The 22,766-nt window shown below is 39.0% G+C and overlaps 1 protein-coding gene across 1 annotated transcript in view; it reads right to left on the bottom strand.

The window, feature by feature from the left end:
• Positions 1–22,766, bottom strand: part of ptprk (protein tyrosine phosphatase receptor type K) — a 172,433-nt gene that overhangs the window by 46,422 nt on the left and 103,245 nt on the right. Inside the window, exon 9 of the mRNA XM_016439774.1 lies at positions 393–692. Coding sequence (XP_016295260.1) covers positions 393–692 — 300 coding nt within the window. The remainder of the gene's footprint in view (positions 1–392; positions 693–22,766) is intronic.

Raw genomic sequence — 22,766 nt, 5'->3', positions numbered from 1 at the left:
ATTCCGGCACCCACAGCTGCCGTTTTTTTTACCGTAAATTTTACGGATTTTTTTTTACAGTGTAGGCTACTCTCCCAGGAAAAAGTCCTTTCTTTGCGTAAATATTTGGACGGTGTTATGCAAATCTTCCCACACAGTGACGTAGACATGTGGGGATGTGTTAGAACGAGCCGTTTTAGGAGGGCGTGGACGAGTCTTAACTTTTATAAAGAATATCTCTTTGGGTTTGAGACTTTAGTCTTTGCAAATTTAGGGATCTTATCTATTCACGAACAGCTTGTAACACTCCAAAGAGAAAGGAAAACTTGAAATCGCACCATATAACCCCTTTAATAGTTATTTAAAAAACTTATGTTGTTGTGGACAGTAGGGTTGGGAAGTGGTTCTCATACCATCCTCCTCCGTCTGGATGATGGTCTCGTCGCTCTCTTTGCGTCCCTCTGGGTTGGTGAGGATCATCTTCAGGCTGACGTTGGTGTTGGGAGGCAGGTTGCCCAGCACGTGTCGGGGGGCTTTGGGGTCCATCTCCAGGCAGTCGGCTTTGCTCTGGTTGGTTTTGTGGTAGTGGTAGCAGATGGTGACGTTGAAGGTGTGGCAGCGGGTGATGTTGTAGCCCAGCGACTCCCAGTCCACGGCGATGAAGCGTGCCTGCGTCTCTGCGATCTTCAGACTCTTGGGGGTCCGCATGGGTTCTGAGAGAGAAGACGAGAGACAGGTTACACTAGCCGACATGATTCACACTCAGCAGGACTATAACACTGAAACATGTTCACATATCAGGAAGAGAACTAAATGTATTTTAGTGATACAAATACAGCTCATTGTTAAAATGGGACTCAGAAGTTGTCACCCTCCTGGAGGCAAAATAAAAGTATGATGACATGATACAGACACATTCATTTATTTAGATCTGTTCCGCAATTGCTTGCAATATTAGCTCATCTCACTCCACATTTTTGTTATGGCTTTTATGATTGTTTCTGCATCTGAGAGATCTGAGTGTCAGTTGTGGACAATCCATGACATATTATGCAGGCATCATTCAGGTCAGCAGGTTTTATTGCCACCCAAACCATTAAAACCATCTAATTGCATGTTATAGATCTCGTAAATTAGTCATTCATGTTGAATTTTTTCACCTTTCATTTTTGAATCGAAATGTCATGTCTAGAACTTCCTGTGAAACATCTTCTCTCTGGTGACGTTTGCAGGTTTTCTCCAATCATTTAGTTCTCTTAAACGCTGAACATTTCTTACCATCCACTGCAATCTCATTTTCAGATCAACAACCGATGCATAAACCCAAATATTTCTCATGATCTATTTTACTTAGATGCATGTCACAATACAGAGAAGATCTGACTCTATTTCAGTTTCATAGCAACTTTAAAATTCTGAAAAAAGACATAATTTCATCACTTTTTTAACGACAGGATTCATAGAGATGCCTTGTTCAGTTTTAATCTCAGCTTGAACAGCCACACAGATGAAAAACGAGACTAAATGCTGCAAAGCCACACAAACCACAGCGTTCGGTTTTAAATTTCTCTTTCTGATGTTTAAATTAAAAAAGGTTGAAGTGAAAAGCGAGAGTGAACTGGTACAAGCAGCACGCGAGAGAGATGGGAAGTGCTGTGAAAGCAAATGAGGCACCTGTGGACCAGATAAAGGCTCCTTCATACACACACAGATGCAGACATTTGAAGCATCTCTAAACTAGCCCATACATCAGTGAGAGAGAGGCTTCTTATAACGCCTCCCCATAATGCATCAGTGCAGTACTCCAAGATGGCTTGTAATTACTGTAACAGAGTAATTCACCTGTGCCAGACAGTTCATCAGTGTCAATACTGCACAAACACACACTGCATCGTGCAAAAGCATGCAACACACATGCAGTGGAGAATGCATGTGGCCGTCTTCTCTCTGGGATGAAATGCAGAATGTTTTTTCTGTGTTGATGGTTGGTCATGACTCATGAGATGCAGATGTAGATGTAGTAGATGGTTGGTTATGACTGAATGTCCAGTACGCTTTGACCCTAACATTCATCTTTGACTTAACCTTAACTCTAACTAAACTGTAACCTTCGTGTACAGTCATAAATCAGCAAACCTCTCAATAAAGTCAAACCGGGTCTATTCCCAGCCTTAAATAACCTTTGACCCGAGAGTCAGCCAGGCCTGAGCTGAGGCGTGTGGGGTCAGAGACCAGATGTAAGAAAACTCAATAGTGTAGAACTGTTGCTACACAGGGAAACACACACACACATCAATGCAAGAGCACACAGAAACTATGTATTTTCATGCAGTTTGTTTCAAATGTTTTAAACATTAAACCAGATGTGCTATTATTCAGATAACAGAAAACTGATCCTAGAAGGTGGTTTATGCAAATGTCTGCTACTGTGCCCCCTGTGGCAACTCTGAGAGTATAATGCATATTTTGTGTTCCGTTACATTGCATTGCGGAAAAAAAAAAATCTCCGAATGTAACCAATGAAATCAGAACTGAAATCATTCTCTAGCTAGAAGTGTTTGCATCCACATATTTGTGTAGAGTATGTTTTCTACTTTGTATTTGTATTTATTTATATAGCACTTTTCACAGTAGATTTACAGAAAGTCATACTGATATGTCAATAATGCCTTAGTAATATAGGTTTAATATATGGTTTTAGGTCTGGACAATATGGCATAAAATGATGATATAAACGATCCTCAGAATTTAGATTTAGCTATATTGTGCTTGAGTGTAATTAAAGTCACAATGAAATGGTAGCAGTGTCAGTTATGGCATTTGGATTAAACATTACACGGCTTTTCCTTTTTTTTCCTTTTTTTTATGAAACACAGGCATGAATGAATCATTCAGAGTATGATCTATAACATGCATGAATTTTCATTTCATGCCAACTTCAAGAGATATAAATATTAGTCAGTTTTGTTTTTGGAGAAAAAGATTTGGGTTAGTCAGTAGAAAGAAGCCCAACACAACATCACTACACTTACTACATGACTACTCACCAAATCAATAAACAACATAATATCAAATACTGATAGGAGTGTATATTTTATATTAAAATGTTTAAAATATTACATTATTATTAATATTAAGATATGCATATAACTATTTTACTTTATAAAATTGCATTCAATTATTAGACAATGATAAAACCGCATGGAGTGATGCAACAGATGCAGAAAATCAGTTGAACTGGTCAATTACGTTGTAGAGTTTACCAGTAATTACACACACATGAATGCCATCGTTTACCAATCACAGTCAACTGTTCTAGAAAGCCATGTAAACATCAAAAACAATGCAAGTATGACATTGAATGAAAGCCAGTGGCAGGTGAGAGAACATAACGTAAGAAGAGAAAACTCTGGGGAAGAACAGAAGCAGAAACCCAGATCAGCGGGTGGCATGTGAACCGAGGGCAGAAGACTAAATGAAACAGAGAAAGGAAGCACACACTCTCAGTACATGCAGCACGCACGCACGCACGCACACACGCACACACAGCTCAGGAGGCCCTTTCCATGTAGTCTAATTAAAATGAGATGCTCTGAATACAGATGAGGAACTTGTTAACACAGAACAGTGATTGGCTGTTTGCTCTGAGCTTATTAATAACAAAGCGATTCCCATCATCCCTTTGGGTGACATTTTCTCTCTCTGACTCACGATTGTCACGAATCTTCAGGAAAGCAAAGAAAACAAGACTTTTGGCCTGATATTAGAAAGAATGCAAAAGCGCTTTCTCTTCTGTTCTTATAGCCGGTGGGTTGTCAGGTTGAGGAAGACCTGCATCATTAGGCAGATTTAGTGTCAGTGTCCAATAGCAAGAACTCAAGATGCATTTCTGCATTTAAAACCAAACAGGAGTCCCAAGACGAGCTTTCAAAGGGGAGTTAGGTTAGGGTTAGGGCTTGACTAACCCTAACCTAACCCTAACCCTAGGGGAGTAATTTATTTTAATAGCCAATTGCAGCTGTGGTCTTAAAGATGTCAGATTTGTTACTAAGCTTTAATGGTGAATTTAGAAAAGCAATTGATCTCCGAGGGTTTTACAGTCCAACAGCTTCTGTTACTCGCAACTGTGAACAAGCTTATTCAGAATAATGGATGAAATCAGAATCAGAGCTAAATGCAATAAAACTAAAGACGAGTCTCTAGAGCCAATTCAGCTCAAAACAAGTCACTATGTAAGTGTCAGTCATGGCAGGGAGGGTTTGTTCATCTCGTCTGAAATGGCCTGATGTATCGTATCCTTCTGGGCTCAATCACAGACAAAACACAGAGAATGCAATCCCACACACAGTTTCCAAACAGCGCTCATTAAAACACACTCATTATTCTCCCATCTTCTGCTAACTCTGATGTTTCTTTCTTTCTCCTGGCTGCTCTGCTGCTCTTTTCTGATGATTAAATGTATGTATCTACAGCCATGATTGTGTTAGACGAAGACAGACACTCTCCAATCGATCGGCCGCTCACACAAGCACCAATCCTGATGTTTATTCTATTAAATTAGATTTTTTCATAAGGATTACAGCAGCCGTACACTGTACATACACAATCCTAATAAAGCAATAGTCTGATAGTCTAGCCGAGTCTGATGTCACGCTAAGAGGCATTTTATTTCATGGGTTTGCTATCATTATTTCTGCTGTAAATGTAATATAAGATATAAGGAATCTTGAGGTAATGTCTACGTTTTGATGTTAAATCCACTATTGTTTTATATAGTCTATACAGTATTTAATACGATTTAATTACATCAGAAGTAACTGTAATTAAATTACAAACAGTGTAATCCCTTACTTTACGTTTTCAAGGGGAAAGTAATTAAATTACAGTAATTTACTACTTAGTAATGCATTAAACCCAACACTAAATTACCCACGATTCTCTTCTCGTTATGTGTACAAACCCACAACAGCCAATCAGTGGTTTGCGGCACATTCACACTCTAAAACCTCTTAAAACGGACGAGAAGAAAGCATCTCGCGACTCTTCGAAAGCTCTCGATGGCGATCGTACGATTGTGGGTCTCTTAAACAGGAGGAGGCGGGACAATGCGACTGTCGCCGTGGCGATAAGGAGATGTCACTCACTGTCAAGTATAACCCACGAGAGAGGAAATTTATACGCATCCAATTCACACCCGCGACCCGTGATCAATTCAGCCTGGCTGGAAAAAGCGTGAATTTAAGTGGCGAGCTGAAGGCTGATAGATCCCTGACATCCTCCATCAGTTTAAATGTCAAGCAAGCAATAAACGTAGTGGTGAACAGCGATGAATTGCTCTGATTTGGCACGGCCCATCAAACCCAGAACCACACACACTCTCACACACACAGATAACATTTTTCCTGCCAACAATTACCAGCCTCCCTCTTCCTGTCTCTCTGAGCCGGGATCAATACGAGTGGAGAGCTGCATTAAGTTGCTAGATTAAAGCATTACTCCTCTGTAATAAAGCTTTATTGATCAGCCACTCCATGATCAAATCCGAACACACTTCCCTCACACCGCCCGCGTCACCCGGGATTTCTTCACTCCACAGGAAGCAGCGGTCCTTTTGGACGGGCTCTCAAAACACGCACTTCCTGTCTGTCCTACACACTCGAAGAAAAGTCTGGTCTGAATCTGAAAATAGCAAGCTGTGTTAATATGAAGGGATTTTCCGTATTGATTTTTTCCCCGTATTTTGAATTGCGTTGTGTTTTAGGGTTAAAAGAAATGTTGGTAATTTAACGGATAAAGTCCTGGCAGAAAATGACTCATTACCTTTCCATTTTTCTATGCCTTGCACCTGCCTCAAATTAGTAATACATTGATAATTAATATTCAATTGGGAAACAGAGCCTAAAACATTTTCACACCTGTCAATGGCTGGTGAATGGAGAAAAGCGGCTATGAAACTGCACGTGCATTATTTCATTAAAAAGCAGGCAGAACAAAAATGGGGTAGCACAGTTTTAATTATCATTTTTAAAGTTATCTATTATTATTATTATTATTATTATTTAACCAACTTATAAAATTTAATCAAATTAAATAATATCACTATAATACTACTCAACTGTAAAGTAAAAACAAATATTATTATTAATTTATATAACGACAGCACAATACTAATTGTGGGTTGCTTTTTTTCTGTTTCAAAAATTAAACCATAACGCTTTTATTTTTGGTGGAAAACCGCAGGGAAACCATCAGATTACATATTTATATGATTACAACACAGTCTGTGCCATTTGATAATCATGCGAAACCATAATGCATTCCCAAGTACTGTTAAAATAATAAAAACCTTGAGTAATGAGTCTCATATACTGTACTCAAAAAAGCTGATTTTTACTCACACTTGATGCTCCCAGGTCCTGCTGGGAAACGATTCAGAAATTCCAATATTTGTGACAAATGTCTAATATTTTATTTTCACCTTTCTAGACCTAGGTGTGTGTGTGAAGTATAGTGCTGAAAGCCACACATAAATGAAAGCTGTGAGCTGGAACACAACGAATCAGAGCATATATTTATCTGTCCTGCTGTAGATAAACAGGAATACTACTGTTTTACCGGTCATACTGTAAGTTTGTCGTGAAGAAAATGCAATAGAAAGTATATTTCTTTGTTTTATGCAGCAGTGGTCAGTTTGTCTTTCCAATCATATTCAATTCAGCCTGCAAACACACTGGATGTTTACCAGAGATCTTTACCTAGTGCACACTACAAAAACTCCTACCAACAAGCCCAACAACAGAGTGACATTTCAAGACAGCAAAGAGCAAAGCCATTGATTTCCTTAGCAAGTGTTATTGTTTTTAATGAGGCAGTGCTTTGTGTCATTTCACAATGCATCAGTGGACACACACACACACACACACTCTCTCTCTCTCTCTCTCTCTCTCTCTCTCTCTCTCACACACACACACACAGAGGCTGTGTTTGTATCGCGGGTCTGTCTCCAGCCTCAGTCCAGCAGCACAGATCAATGGTAATCTCATTCACAATGACTTCTTAATGGCACAGCTACCTGATGAATAGACTCATTGATTTGCTGTTGTTCTGCCACTTCGTGCAGGTGAAAACACATCGGCTCTTTTTGAATTAAGTCTGTATGGGAGGAAAAAGATTCCCAACGAGGAGTGGCGCGTCGCCTGAGATATCTCTTCTGCGCTGCTTTAAGCTGAGCTGCATCCAAAATGAAAACCTGAAGACACATTTTCTGAAGAAAGAGAAAGTGGTTTTGTCTACATTAACCTCACTGCTGTAAGGCTAGGCTGTGAATACTAACACTAGGTGAGAGCAGTACATCTGATCTAAGTAAGTGATGTTTCTTTTAAGGTGTTAAAAACTCCATCTTTTCAAACAAAACTAATTTCTTTAGCAAAGAAAATGACAGCAATAAGCCACAAAAGTCACATGATACAGTGTTTTCAGCATATGTGTTGGCCGACAGAAAGCTGCTTGGTTTGAAAGTGACGACTGTGTGCTGTGCTTCATTCATTTTTATGTTATTGTGTGATAAGAATCGCTTTCACTGAAATTTTGCAAACATGACTGCACCCACAAAAACTATTTAATAAAATACAGCAATGTTAACAAAATAACTCTTTGTGGTAATTAGGGTTATTAAAGTTAACAAAAAAAAAACTGTTACTTCTGTTACTTTACTGAAATAAAATATTAAAAAAAAACTTTTTAGCTACACTTTTTTGGCAACATTTCTCATTTTCATTTAGTTTAACTTGGTGCACTAAAATAACTACAAATGAATAAAATGTAATAAAAACTATATATACGTACACTGTTGTTCAAAAGTTTGGGATCAGTACAATTTTTGTATGTTTTTAAGTGTTTTGCTCACCAAGGCTGCGTTTATTTGATCAAAAATACAGAAAAATCAGTAATATTGTGAAATATTATTACAATTTAAAATAATGTGTTTCTATTTCAATACACGTTTATATATAATTTATTCCTGTGATGCGCAGTTGCATTTTCAGCATAATTACTCCAGTCTTCAGTGTCACATGATCCTTCAGAAAACATTCTAATATGCTGATTTATTATCAGTGTTGGAAACAGCTGTGCTGCTTCATATTATAATAATAGTAATATAAATAAAAACATTTATCTCAATGATATTAAAAAACACTGTTGGTAATAATAACAATAATGATCTGAAATAAAAACTCTGTCTCCAAAAAATATTGTTCACTGTTCATAATTCATGATTTTTTATTGTTGTTTGGCAACACTCAGCAGATCAATAATCAAAGATCATTGCATACTCCAGAACTGAGCTGACGTGTGCTCTAAAGACCCTTTCCTCTTCCTCACGAACAATATCATGTCTTTGTTCATAAAAACAAGAAGCAGAAGAAGAAAGCAGCAGCAGATGAGGTGAGCAGTGTTTGATCCTGCAGTCATTTAGCATTCAGAGTGACACTTCTCTTCCTTCAGCAGCATCTGAAGATGGCTTTAGCCCACAAACACGTCCTCCGACTACTTCAGACTAAACGAGCGGCGATGAGCGAGAGCGCCTGTGTATAAACGAGTGCTTTACACGGGCGACACTTGATCACAAAGGCAATTTATCCTCGACTCCACATAATGGAGCAATGAAAGAGAAAAAGGAAGAGAGAGAGGCCAGAGTAATAGGAGGCATTTCATTTAATTGCTATAAATTGGAGGGTCAGGGAATGTGAATGTAATTTTGAAGGGCTGTTTATCGGACCAGCAGATCTTCGAGCCGATATTGAAAAGCTCTCCCGCTGGAGAGGGAAGACGGGAGATGGACGGCTTTTCTCAAGCAGAGCCATTCAAAGCAGGCTCGTTCAATGGCCTATTTGATCCCTCCTTATTCGTTTCATCGACACGTTTCCTCAAACATATTTGGCCAACACAAAGACTGTCTGCCCACATACTTCCCATAATGCCATTACTCAGGGAGACTCACATGTCCAGCACAGTGTAATCACGGCTAAAGATCCAATACTGGTTAGCTTTAATTATGCTTTTACACCACAAGTGAGACTCCCTGTGGGCCAGAGGAAATAGAAAACGGCCGAGAGAGAGGTCTGTAATGGGCCGCGCTTCATAAATTTCAAGACAATCAATGCAGCAGTCTGCTAATGGTGTGTACATTAGCTAAGAAACAAACACACACACACACACACACACACGCACACACACACACGCACACACACACACGCACACACACACACGCACACACACACACGCACACACACACACGCACACACACACACGCACACACACAGACACAGACACACACACACACACACACACACACACACACACACACACACGCACTTATCTGACAGTGTGCGCTCCTTAAAATATGACGCTATCAGCTCTTTATCATCATCCTCAATTTGGCCTCTAAACAGCAGTTGTTTATGGCAGATCGACAGACACGGCTCGTGTTTGGACTGTAAACTCAAACACTCCAACGAGAATTATCGCTCTGTTTCACTCGTCATGAGCTGGTTATTATTGTTGAAAACTGAATTCTGCTTCCTTACACAAGTTATGAGTGTGAATCAACAAAGAGAATAGTGTGCTGTAGGGCTGCGGTGACGATATTGATTAATCAATTTTAATCAGTTCTCATTCCGACGAACCGATATCGATTCTTAAATCCCAAGATCGATCTGGGTCTAGCTTGTTTTCTGCTGATGCAAAAATAAAAATTCACTAAACATTATTGGATCCAATAATCGCAATAACCTTTGTGCTTTCTTACTTTTGATATGAAATTAATCTCCACTTTCAAATTTGTTAAGAAATACCAACAATAAATGTCGTTCTGACACTCTTTGGACAGGACAGATCGCTGTGGTGACATCAGAAGAAACTTACTGAAATGCATCATGTCTCATGTAATCGACCAATAAGACATCAATAAAACAACTTATGAACAATACGTCACGTAATGTCACATTTACCTCAGCAAAGACATTCAATGCCCATGAACTCGATAGTCAGCTAGAAAAAATAAAATGTACTAAATTACATATTCATTATATTTTTGTCTTCATTATTTATTTAATGCATGTAGTTTTGTATGTATTTAAGTTTTTATGACAGACACTGTTTAAATGTTTATTTTAAAAAAATGAACTGGAGTAGAAACATAACATCTCATTAAAAAGTGATTTTTTATTAAAAAATGCATTTTAAATGTTTGTAAAATGTACTAAATTACATATTCATTATATTTTTGTCTTCATTATTTATTTAATGCATGTAGTTTTGTATGTATTTAAGTTTTTATGACAGACACTGTTTAAATGTTTATTTAAAAACAATGAACTGGAGTAGAAACATAACATCTCATTAAAAAGTGATTTTTTTTATAAAAAAATGCATTTTAAATGTTTGCATACAAATCAGCTGTTCATAGTTTACAGCTTTAGTTGAGAGAGACTGCTTTCCTTGAGAAAAACTGGCATACTGTCCCTGATATGCATCCGGATGAAACAATGTTGAATTAAACTGTGAATCAAAATCACAATCTAATGATGAGAACGGTGTCAATACTCAGTTCTACAGTGCTGGATATCTGGACAGAGGTATCTGTTAGCGCTCCCATTCATCTCAATGGCAGCTGCTTGGCTGACGCAGGACCCCGGGGTGTTTGTGATTAGAAACCTGCACTCATTGACACTCAGTCAGGGAGTTTTGAGCCAATTTGAGCAGGGCTGGCCACAGCTGCTTTAAAGATTACGAGCTCAAAGGTCTTTATATATAAAAAAAATCTCTCGGGCAAACTGGACCAAAGTGACCAGCCAAACCTAGACCTCTTGATGGAGCCGTGGCTTAGCGCTTACCTTCTCTTCCAGCTCTGAGAGGCTGAATTTTGAACGTCCAACTTTGAAAAGTGCATTAAAATGGCACTTGATGTTGATCTCGCTGCCCTTCTCTCCCCCTCATCTCCCGTCCACTGGAAGTGGCAAAATGGACAAATTTCTTGTTTTCTATGTCAGACCATGTGAAGCATAAAGAAGAATCATCATCTCAGACTAGAAAACAGCAGAAGACGAGAGCAACAGGGCGAGAGACTGATCTCACCTGATAACCTTTTAACATCTCAGACGGTCTGCTTAAATCACTCTCCACAACAAGCTTAAAGCCGCTTTTATCATCAGCCTTGACACTGACACTGTATCAAAGACAAACTCCTTTTCTTCTGCACAGATTCTGCATTCCATCCACCAGCACTCATCCTCTCAGCGGCTGAATGGACGTGTAAACACCTGTAAAGAGCCCAAACGAGGCTGACTCGAGGGATGAATACATAACCAACCCTCACCATCTGCTAATTACTGGAGTCCAATCAACTCATCAGCTCCTCTTGCCGAGCAGAAGCATTACGCTGCGGTGTCCGCTCTGCCTGAGGGTCACCCAGAGGAAAGAGCCATCACATCTCAACTCATTCCCTCTCTCAATAAGAGAACAAATAGAGACTTCTGCCGAAAGCACCTGCTTCTGTGATGCTTCCCCCATTCATCTCACATCAGAGGAGATCTCAACAACACTCCTCCAAGATCAGGTGATCTGAACTGCTAGCCCCATTTTTGTTTATTTACAGCTCTTACTAAATGTCAACTATGGATTTGTTTCTTTTCATTCATTTACAATTACATTTAGTCATTTAGCAGACACTTTTATCCAAAGCTACTTACAAATGACGCCAACAAAAGAGCAATAATATGTAAGTGTTGTGACAAGTCCCGGTTAGTCTAACGCAGTACTTTTTTTTCTATAAATAAATAGAAAGAAAACAAGTAGATAGAATAATATTCCTAACATTCCTGCTGAGGAACTCTATTACAGTCATAGTTCCCCACAAAATAAAAATTCAGCCTAAATTTGCGAACCGTCAAGGTATTTGCATATTTATTTATTTATTTATTTTTGTGGAGTTTAGGTTGCTCTTGTATAAAAAAGCAGCATAAATGTACTCTTTAAAAAAATGATTTTTTGAAGTTGTAAATAAAACATATTTGAGTAAATTTTAAAAGAAACTACTATTTCAGATTTTCTACTGCAAAATGTTATGCTTAATTCAATGTTATTTGTCATTTCTTTGTAATTGTGAAATTTACTAGTAATTTCTGAGTGAAAATTGTTTCTACACCATTTTTTTTTCAGTATATCATGAAATCCTAATGCTTTTGCATATTTAAACTCATGACATAGTATTGGACCAATGGCATATAGTATCAACCTTGGTGTGACTCGTCTTAAATATGTACAAAAATAAATGTGATCAAAGCAGATGAGAAGATTTTCAGTGGATAACATCTTAAAATTCAGTCTGTTCCTTAGAGAACTTGTTATATACTACATTCATCATATGGACGTTTTTGTGTTTTATCAAGTTTTGATCATTTCGGTAGCCTGACAGTCACTGGTCAGCATGGATATTCTGCTGAACGACCTAAAAGATGACAGAAAGTTTCTGGTCAATTATTCCTCCAAGTCCTCTGAAGTATGAAAGAGGAACATTTGAGCGTTAACATTTTCACTTCAGGAGGGGTGTACAGGAGACTTTACAAATCCTAATAAACCCCACTTCCTCCTGCATATCGTTTCACTGCGAGAGTCTCTGCGGCTTCCCTCCATCTGTCTGTCTCTCGTCTGCGGGACTATTAGAGTGTGAAGAAGCTGGATTAGTTTAAGCTTTTTCCATCATCATATGTTTTCTACTGTCAGGCCTCAAATCTCCCTCCCGCTAGGAAGCACAGAGGGCCCTTACGTGTTACTAGGCAACCAGGGACAGCCCATAATCTTTGTTTGACAAATAAACAAGGGAAAGAGTGAGATGATGCTGCGCCGGGTGATGGGAGGTTTGTGAGCAGTCCTTGTGCTGTGTCGTCTCATCTTCTTCATCTTGCTTCTGTCACCTGTCTCATACACACGGCCCTGCGCCGCCAGCACTGGGATTGCTTGATAGTTGACATACAACCTGTCTGTGAACTTATTAAATCAGCATCAGGACTGATGTATCTAAATGTATTTGAATGTTTCAGGGAAAAAAGGTACAACAGTTGTCAGTGGGGTGCTATCCTTTCAAAAGCTACTAATACTGTATGCACCATTTACTGTAGGTACTAATATGGACACTCTAGGTGCTACTATGCACCTTTAAGGTACCAATATGCACACTTCAGGGGTAAATAAGGTACAAAAGTGTACATTTTGAAAAGCTTTTGGACCTTTTTGTCTGCGAGTGCAGTTCAAAATGGAATTAAAATCAACTCTTGTTTACTGTTTATGGACTTTTTGTGCTTGATATATTGGTACATTTTAGGAAATAGGAAATAAAAGCTGCTTTCATCATATTTTTTGATCAAACTGAACAACTTTCCTCAACTCTCAAACGACTCTTCAGGCCGTGAAGTTTAATGAGGTGCGAATGCAACTGGCAGGATGCCTGAAGAAGATGCCAGAATGACCAGCATGCACAGTTCTTTTTCCAGATATATTTAATTGTAACTTGGCAGATATTATACTTTGTTGTCATTCTAAATGAGTCTTTTGGAATTTCATAATGATTTTTATACTGTCAATAGAAAAAGTACGTTTATTTGGGTGGAATATTTATGCCTTTGATTTGCTTTAGTTTAACCACTGATTTGATTACAGATGTAGTGTGTGTCGTTTCTGCACCACCAGTGTCACCAAATGTAAGTGCTAAAGTAATGTTTTCAAGAATGTTCCTCGCTTGTCTTCCATTGGTCAGTCAATCAGACAGTCCCGCCCCAATCTAACACCATTGGTCGAGTCAACCTACAAATGTCTTTCTTACAGCTGTTTCTACACATTGAGCTTGTAAGTATGTCATCATCTACTAAATATCCACCCTTCAGCTTTAAACTAAATGTTATGATTGAACGTTCATTAATCCTGGTGACTGATTTACCCAGATTACCATGTCAGACTGCCCAGCTTGTTTCCATTCACTCAACACTGTTGATTTAAGCACAATCTAGTGACGTTAAATATTCAATCCAGTGCTTTAGCTGAGAGGAAGAGGAGGAAATTCAAAAGATCCAGCGTTCTTTCAAGGTGTGAGAGTGCATCACGCACACACACACACTCACTCACGCAGGCCTCAGTGCATCCCACACTTGATTTATGTTTCAACTTTTATCCTCCTCTGACAAGCGCTAATAAATCACTTCTTCAGTCGCGGCGGACATGAGAGAGCGAGGGAGGGGGAGAAAAGATAATCATAAAAAAACGAGTGTCGCCTTCCACTGTCTCTCCCCGAGGGAGCAGATAGAAAGAAAAGAGAAAAAACCCAAAAACTAATTCACACTATTCCCACGGGGAAAATGAAACAGTGAGCATGTCACAGCAGCATCATATCAATTACCCATAAAGCAACGGGGCAATCACGCAGCCCCCCTTAACGATCAACACCACATCAAAATTTTCAATTAAGCGACTCTTGTAGCACCTTCCATACCTCTCTCTGAACATGTGCATTACTTCCTGCATCGCTTTTAGCTTCTGAGTTGGGTGCAATTGAAAGCACTTTTTCCCGATGTGCGCGCACACACACACACACACACACACACACACACACACACACCCTCTCCAGAGAGCTCTATTACTATCAGAGGGAAGTGAAACACGGGGCAACAGATGGAGATATTGTTCAGACAGAGAATGATAAATGCATTACATAATGTATTGCCCATCTATGCGCTGTCTCATCTGACCTCTGTTTGCTTATTGCTTGATTCATTTTCAGCATCAGTTTGAATGGAGTCACCAGAAACGGTGTGTTTGTGTGTCTGAGAGCGTCGGCGAGCAAAAGCACTTGTGTTTTTGCCATTATTGTTACATTATAGACCATATTACCATATAAACTCAATAGCTGTGCTGCACAACCTAGTGAGTGGCCCACCTAGACGGCATAGTAAGGCAGTGCTTTACTCTGGAACTATGACTGTCAATGCATTCAGATAATTACACTACCGTTCAAAAGCTTGGAATAATTAAGATGCTTTAATGGGTTTGAAAGAAGTCTCTTCTGCTCATCAAGGCTGCATTTATTCAATCAAAAATACAGTAAAAACAGTAATATTGTGAAATATTATCACAATTTAAAATAATTTTCTACAAAAATATATTGTAAAATGTAATTTATTTCTGATGCTAAGCGGATTAAAAAAAAGTAAATTAAATAATGTAAAAAAAAAATTTCAGTAGCATAGTAATTTTTTTTTTAACTCTATAGCTTTTCCAGTAACATGCAACCTCTTCCAACAAGCAGCATAATGAGAGAAAATGGTACTTTGCTGTTTTTTTGCATTGTATTGTGACTGCAGCTTTACAGCCGAGTGAACACTAAAGATCAAACTCTGCCATGAACTGTCCAACTATCCACAGTAGAACAATCGGTTCATTCAGACTCAAATAATCCTTGTGCAGATGCCTGAGATACATCCAACAATATTTATTACAAAAAAAGTTAAATGTTGCAGTTCATCAGTATGTTTTTGTTATTTAAATTACTGGGTTTTATTCAGTAGTTTTATTGATTTATCTGCTCAACTCTATCACCCTAACTGAGATCCACTTTTTTTTTTTTTTTTTTTTGAGATAAACACTTTTGAAATGAGAAAATCTGATAATAATATATTTAAAAATACATTGTTTCTCCCTTCTTACTTAGTTTGACTACTGCCCGCAGCTAATAAGTTCAGTGTAGTTACAGTAGATGCTTTTTATTAGTGGCTTGTAGAGTGTTTTCAAAATAAGTCTTGTCCCGTGGAATGGGATGTCAGCAGACGAGTTGTGTCTGCTCCGAGATGTTAGGAGTCTTAGCATAATGAGCTAAAGGCCGGAAGCTCTTGTTCATGCACTAGTGCACTCATGGTGATCCGTGTGGAGTGGGAGGAAATGCACTGCACTCGTGCACTATTACACACACACACAAACACACACAAACACACACACTGAGGTAATGGGGTACTTTCAAACATGTATCATATGTGTTATTTTTCTGTCATTCTGTCATCTCAAGAAACAGAACAGAGAACAGATCATAAGGCATGAACTCTGTGGGCTTCCGTATGTGAACTTCAAATCTCTGTACTCTTCCAGCATGCTGGCATTTTCATGAATTAATCACTGCTGTGTATTTCTGACAGCTTCAGTTCTGCAGATGGACTCCAGTTCAAACGCTCTCCATTCGTCAGGAAATCCCTCGCTTTTCCCCACATATTTTTGTGCGTCTGCCTTCAGTAAGGATTTTTCTCCCGTCTGTGAGGCGTGTGGCCGTGTGGGCGACACCGCTTACAGCAACACTAATCAGGGCAGAGTGAACGTCTGAAGCAGTAAGAATGGCATGTGCAGTAGATTACCTTTCCTCTGATGGCGTAATATTTGGTCACATGCTCTTTTTTCATCTCATGTTTTATTCATAGGGTTGGGGACCGGCTGTGGGGGGGAATTTTATTGAGCGGGGAGATCGAAAATGTTGAAATCAGATCTGGCATGTGGAAATAGGCCGTGGTTTATGTGTTTTTTTGCCTGAGGAAGGCCACTGTTGAAGCGTGAGACGAGCGAGAGCGACAGAAGGCAGATGAAAGGCCAGTAAAAGGTAAAACGGACCTTGTACCTGCACTCCAGCAGCATGCTCATCCAAATGACTTTTTTGAAATTCAAATGAGGGTTGCTGAGGACCTGATAAACACATAGTCAACACACACCTTAACCACTACACTCGCACAGGATTATGGGTAATAAGGGCAGGGAATAAATATCATTATATCTGCACAAACCCACCTCTGCATGTTGAGGTGAAGTGAGTAAAACACAGGGGACAAGAGCACATGGAGGGGGTGATTTAAAGGGACAGGTCAACCAAAAAACCAAAGACATCGCCTACTCACTCTTCACAGCGCTCGATAAACATACAAGCAAAAAAAGAGAACATTAGCAGAAAGTTGATGCTGTTCTATTCCGTAAAATGAAAGTGTATAGTGAATATTAAAATGTAACACTATGCCACTTTGCGCTAATTTTTTGTCAATCCAAATTAATCCAATCCAATTTCAATTTTATATGAACCCTAAATGTTTTAATCTGATTCAGATGTTATTTTACAGAGAAAGCCACCACAATAATGTCACTGTGAGCATAATTGCCATATTTGCCTTGATAACATACCTAAAAAAAATATATATATTTATATATATATATATATGGCCACAGACCAGTTCATACACACCACCCCTTTCAATGGGATCGGAATTTCATTGGGAAAACAATTGCTTGTCGCTGCAATCTTGATGCTTTTGTTGTGTTTTTGCTTCTTTGTTTTCATTTTCTGAGTGAAAACAAAATGCTCCCTTTAAGATGATTTGAAGATATGGTAGCACTGATCCATTAGGCCAACACTTTTGTTCAGAATAAAAGGCCTACCAGAGCGTGTTTTTATGACAATGTTTTCCCCATATGGAGCCATTAAAAGACCTATAAACACCTACAATATGTTAAGAGTGGAGAAAATCATCTGAATGCTGAAAAGACACAAGCACCATTAACATTAATACCCAGCGCCAGCAATGCGTGGCAAAGAGCTCAAATAAAATACAGAGTGTGGCAGGAGAGGAAGTAATTTCCATTTAAATAACGTTCTCTGGACATAAACTGATAATCTCTAGGCTTTATGATGTTTGTCTGCTGGATCTGCAGACCTGCGCTCTTTATGAGATAGGCTGGGACACAGAATATGAGTAAATACACAAACAGAACCTGCGCTCCTGCGGTAAAATAGCCAGCCGAGGTGTAAAGCGCTAGAAACTAGGACATAGGAGTTTCACACAAACACGCACACGTCTAATGAGAGATGGGAAACAAATGAGTGTGTGGGAAACTCAGCGATTTATTTCCCTCCACCACACACACACTCAAGGAACCTGATCAATGTCTTTCGAGACCTAATCAATCGTCTTAAACCCCAGGCTAATGGGCTTAATGACCTCTTAAAATCTTCTATGGATTGAACGTTAAAATTAAGGTTATTACAGTTGCCTTAAAAGACTCTACGAGTGCAAATCATCTCCCGGAAATCATTAGTGGACAAAGCGCCACACCGAACGAGTCCTGAGGTAAAGAACGTGGAAGCTGCTGGAGTGAAAATGTAGCGGTCAGGGTTTATTTAGTCAAGCACTTGCACAAACACACTCCATATAAACAGAAACAAGTAATTATTTCTCTCATATTGGTGAGCTGGCATGCCACTGAATACAAGCAATTCAGGACATACAACACATAATATTCTGACAATAACAAACAACCATATTTCCTGATTTTATTCACCGGAAATAGCACTTTTTTTCTCTTTTACATCTGAGAAGATGTAATTCCCCAACTAATCATCCCTTCTGAGGCTCAATAATGCATAAAATCATTTGGTTCTACCAACATTTAGCACAGTTTTAGGCTACTAGTGAAAACCAAAAATGTACTTAATGACCCTATTCAAATGAATGATACGGACATAGCTTCAGTTCATCAGTTCTTATTCTGTTCTTATTCTGTTGGATCTATCAGTTCTTTTTCTGCTGGATCTATCTGCTGATCCCCCAATTGTAAGTCGCTTTGGATAAAAGCGTCTGCAAAATGACTAAATGTAAATGTAAATGTAAATAGCTACTTCTCTCATGGATCCTCATTAACATGCCAAAGAGAGCTTGGGTGGCTGTCAGGATTTTCAGGGAATAGCAACTACTCAAGTCCACTATTAGAGCTGTAGATGCTTGACTTCAACATTTACAACTGGCTTCATACTGACATTGTGTCAATTCTTACAAAACAATGCACTCTACCATATGCAACATAAACAGCAAATTGTAAAATATAAGATACATCAATATAAAATGGCCACTGATAAGATGGTCTCCTACTGAGAAGTGATTCTGCTTAAATAAAAAATGCAGAGGAGAGTGAGTGTAAGTCATGGTGCACGAGGCATGTTTATTGTACTTACCCAGAAGGCTTTCACCTTGACGGACGATGACAATTAGCGATTGGATTCATCCAATCTCACATTTTGTCACATAGGCAGAAAAAAGGGGAAGCCGGTGTTTCCTGAAATGGCCGATGTTAATTTTTGATGTAGCTTAATTGAAAATTGGTCTGCTAAATCGAGCATGGTGTGCATGCGTGTCTTCGGAGAGCCTGCTTTCAGCACAATCAGCACTATAACCGCACACACTCATTTAGTTCATGATAATTACAGCACCTTTTCTCTCTCGCTACAGCACAACCATAAACCTACACACTGTGATCAAAGTCAAAGAGTACAAAACATGCAGCCTGGACATAAACATTCACATGCACACACACACACACACACACACACACACACACACACACAAACCATGGAAAACCAAGGATTTTTTCCCTCTTCACTAAGATGCATACGATGTATTTTGAGAAAATAACACTCAGAAGGTTCTGCAATAAAATAGGTATTTCAGGGATACTTCGTTTTTTAATAGAGCTATGAGAATTAAGGGTCAAAGCTAATTGCTGACGATGGTTTTGATGTACCATCCCACCCTGAGCGGTTAAAGATCTGTCCACATTAATGGACGTCATGCATTAAAGGATTAAACTTATAGACTAAGAATTTCATTTAAAATCAGGAAAACCCATCTTTAGGCATGGGTCCTTCAATTAATGTTTATTTGGCATACTTTAATGTATTACTTTTATACTTTTATATTAGTTGATTACAAAAAACACTTAGACACTGGGCTAAAGAGCTACCTCACTGCCTGTGCCGCAATCTGATTTCCATGAAATGTAATCTTAATTGAAATTTGGCTTCAAACTTGGTCACTCCACTTAAACGGCTTTCCTTGCTTTAACCACAGGACTCAAGTAAGCCAGAGAGAGACTCCTCACAACTCCATGCTAATTTTTTTCCAGGTCAGCGCTTTTCTGGTTTATATCCTACTTGGCTAACGATAATGATGTTCAAACAAGACTTGCTCTTCTCAGCCCACACACTCATCACCGGCGTACCTCAGGGTTCAGTGCTAGGACCTCTAATGTTCTCTACCTCCACTGTTTTCATTTGCAAGCGGTTTAGGTATTTTCTATACATTTCTAAACTATACTCTGCTGTGTGGACCACATGATATCTTTACAATTCTGAGACACTCTTTCTAGTTTATGTGTCTCTCATAGCCACCCACTCCCCTGGAGTCTATTATCAATCAGTATACTCAAGCCCGGACACTATGATTAGCCTCTTCTGGCCACCTAGGCCTCTGACTCTTCAATTCTCCATCTTTCTCCATGTTGGGTAGACACACACACACACACACACACACACGATGCAGATACTCAGCCAGTTGACTTTTTTGTAGGAAACGGTCATAGAGCTAAGATCAGATTACTTTTCCTATTACTTCCTGTTTCAACAAACAGTGCTTCCTGTTCTTGCTGACACTTTTTATCTAGACAGGAAAAGTCTACTGCTGACACTTTTTTATCTAGACAGGAAAAGTCTATGGTTGTGTTCAGAGCGGAATACTGTCGTAGTGCTCACTGCATATGTGAAACAGTATGCAGCACAGTAGTATGTTACACTGAAGTCACACGACCCTAATAAATTGCATGCTTAATCTAGCGAGTGGCGTTCAGTTATTTTGAAATGAGTCAATGAGATGTTATAAATCTCAACTTATATTACTTTCAGTTCATTTGTCACACTATAAATTGAAGGTTAAGCGAAGCACACTGCATTATGGGATACAGTATTCCGTGCATTGTGCTTTCTGTAATTCATGCAAACCGAACAGCTACATAATGTCCATACAATACAAACTTGAGTTGAAGAGATTTTGACGGCTGGTGTGACTCCGGCAGTGTCATTACAGCCATGGCAGTTTCACCTTTCCTTCCTCAGTGTGACAGTGAGCCGTGTCTCAACAGCACTGAGGCAGGAGCGAGGGATTTGACTTGGAGACACACCATTTTCTCACTGTGCTTTCTCTGCTGTCAGAAAGCAACCTGTGGTGGTGGTCTCCTCTAAAGCACAACATTACAGGCAGAGAGTGATGGGGAGAGATGGCATGCTGAGAGAGAGAGAGAGAGAGAGAGAGAGACATTATATAAACACCAAATCCTCAGAGACACTGGAAAATTCACTGTGCTGCTTGTTAAAAACAGCTACATACCCAGCCATAAGTCAGAATCCACGATGGCAGCAGATTCTCATCTAAAATGAAATTTCAATAAAATCCACTGTAACCTATATTATATTATCGATCATACTACACCTGTATGGATTGGCAATTACTCTGATTATCACATGGGGTGCATTAACGTAGAAACAGTGATCTCATAGTTGATATTAGGAATAATGTTATGTAACATTTAGTCTAAGCAAATGAACAGACAGCGAGACAGACAGAGAGATAGACAGACAGACAGACAGACAGAGAGATAGACAGACAGAGAGAGAGAGAGAGACAGCAGTACCAGATGTGCCGCTACATCCTGCCCTCTGGCTATCAGACACATGGGAATACGACTTTCAAACGTACCCGGCACACTGAAGGTTTGCAATACACCAATTTTAAAAGAAAGCAGACAGACGGCTACAATTAGGCGGCTGAGCTGTCTGTGCTACAACAAACAGCTAAAACTAGGCCTGTATGCTGTTATTTGTGCTGTTATTTCAATAAATATCATAACAGTGATTCAAATGCAAAATGATAAACTTTGAAATCTGAAGTCTTTCATTTCTATGCCAGTAAGGAAAATAAATGACTGTTTTCAGACAGGTTTCCTGAACACTACCATTGGTCAGCCACAAACTCTCTCCATTGGTGGAGTTTGTGTTAATGTTTCACGATGCTCAAAAAAAAAACAGCAAACAAGTATCACACTCTGTAGCAGAACCACCATATGAAAGGTGTACTTATAATTGGGTCAGAAGAAAGTATTAAAATAAATAAACACTTCAGCAATAAGATTTTATAAGACTGATGTTTAGATATCAAGGTTAAAAGAACAAAACAGCCTAAAATCTAATTAAAACAACAGCTCTCATGTTCAATGGGGTGTGTGAAGTTTGTCTGCCAACAGAGAGTCACTCTTTATGAGTGTTCACATTCGAGTCCAAACCAAAGTCACACCTCTTTCAGTTGACCCAAAAGTGAACTGAGTGAAACAAAGCCAATTCTCTCTCAAGGTAGACCTCGTTTAGTTGTGCTAAAGCCATTTTCAGACTAGAAACCAGTGTTCAATAGTCTGCGTTCCATCTGAATGGTGTTGAGCAGAGGGCACTGATTCAATTCCATCTCGAGTTCACGCTTATTTCTCCAGACATCATTATAGACATTGCACTGACTTGTACAATGATGATTGAGGCAATGTTTGACTCATTTGACAGGGAATCATAGGAAACATGATCAATTTGCTATTTTAGGGAAATGGCTTGACATTTCTACCAAATAAAAAGGCAGAGGGAGAGATGTCTGGAACATTGTCATAATGGTTTTTCTTGCGCTGATAATCAGTCTTGACACATGCACACATGGGACCTGTATTCAAATGTATTTGTGTCTACAAAAAAATAATCAGACATAACCTTTTCCATTCTGAACTCTCACAGCCCACAAGTTCAACAGAAAGCAAATGTTCCTGAGACTGAGGATCACTGCTGCTGTTGTTAC

The sequence above is a fragment of the Sinocyclocheilus anshuiensis genome, unplaced genomic scaffold, assembly GCF_001515605.1.
Source record: "Sinocyclocheilus anshuiensis isolate Anshui unplaced genomic scaffold, SAMN03320099.WGS_v1.1 scaffold1518, whole genome shotgun sequence".
NCBI lineage: Eukaryota > Metazoa > Chordata > Actinopteri > Cypriniformes > Cyprinidae > Sinocyclocheilus > Sinocyclocheilus anshuiensis.
Note: the sequence above shows the minus strand (reverse complement) of the source record. Positions and strands in the feature narration are given on the sequence as shown.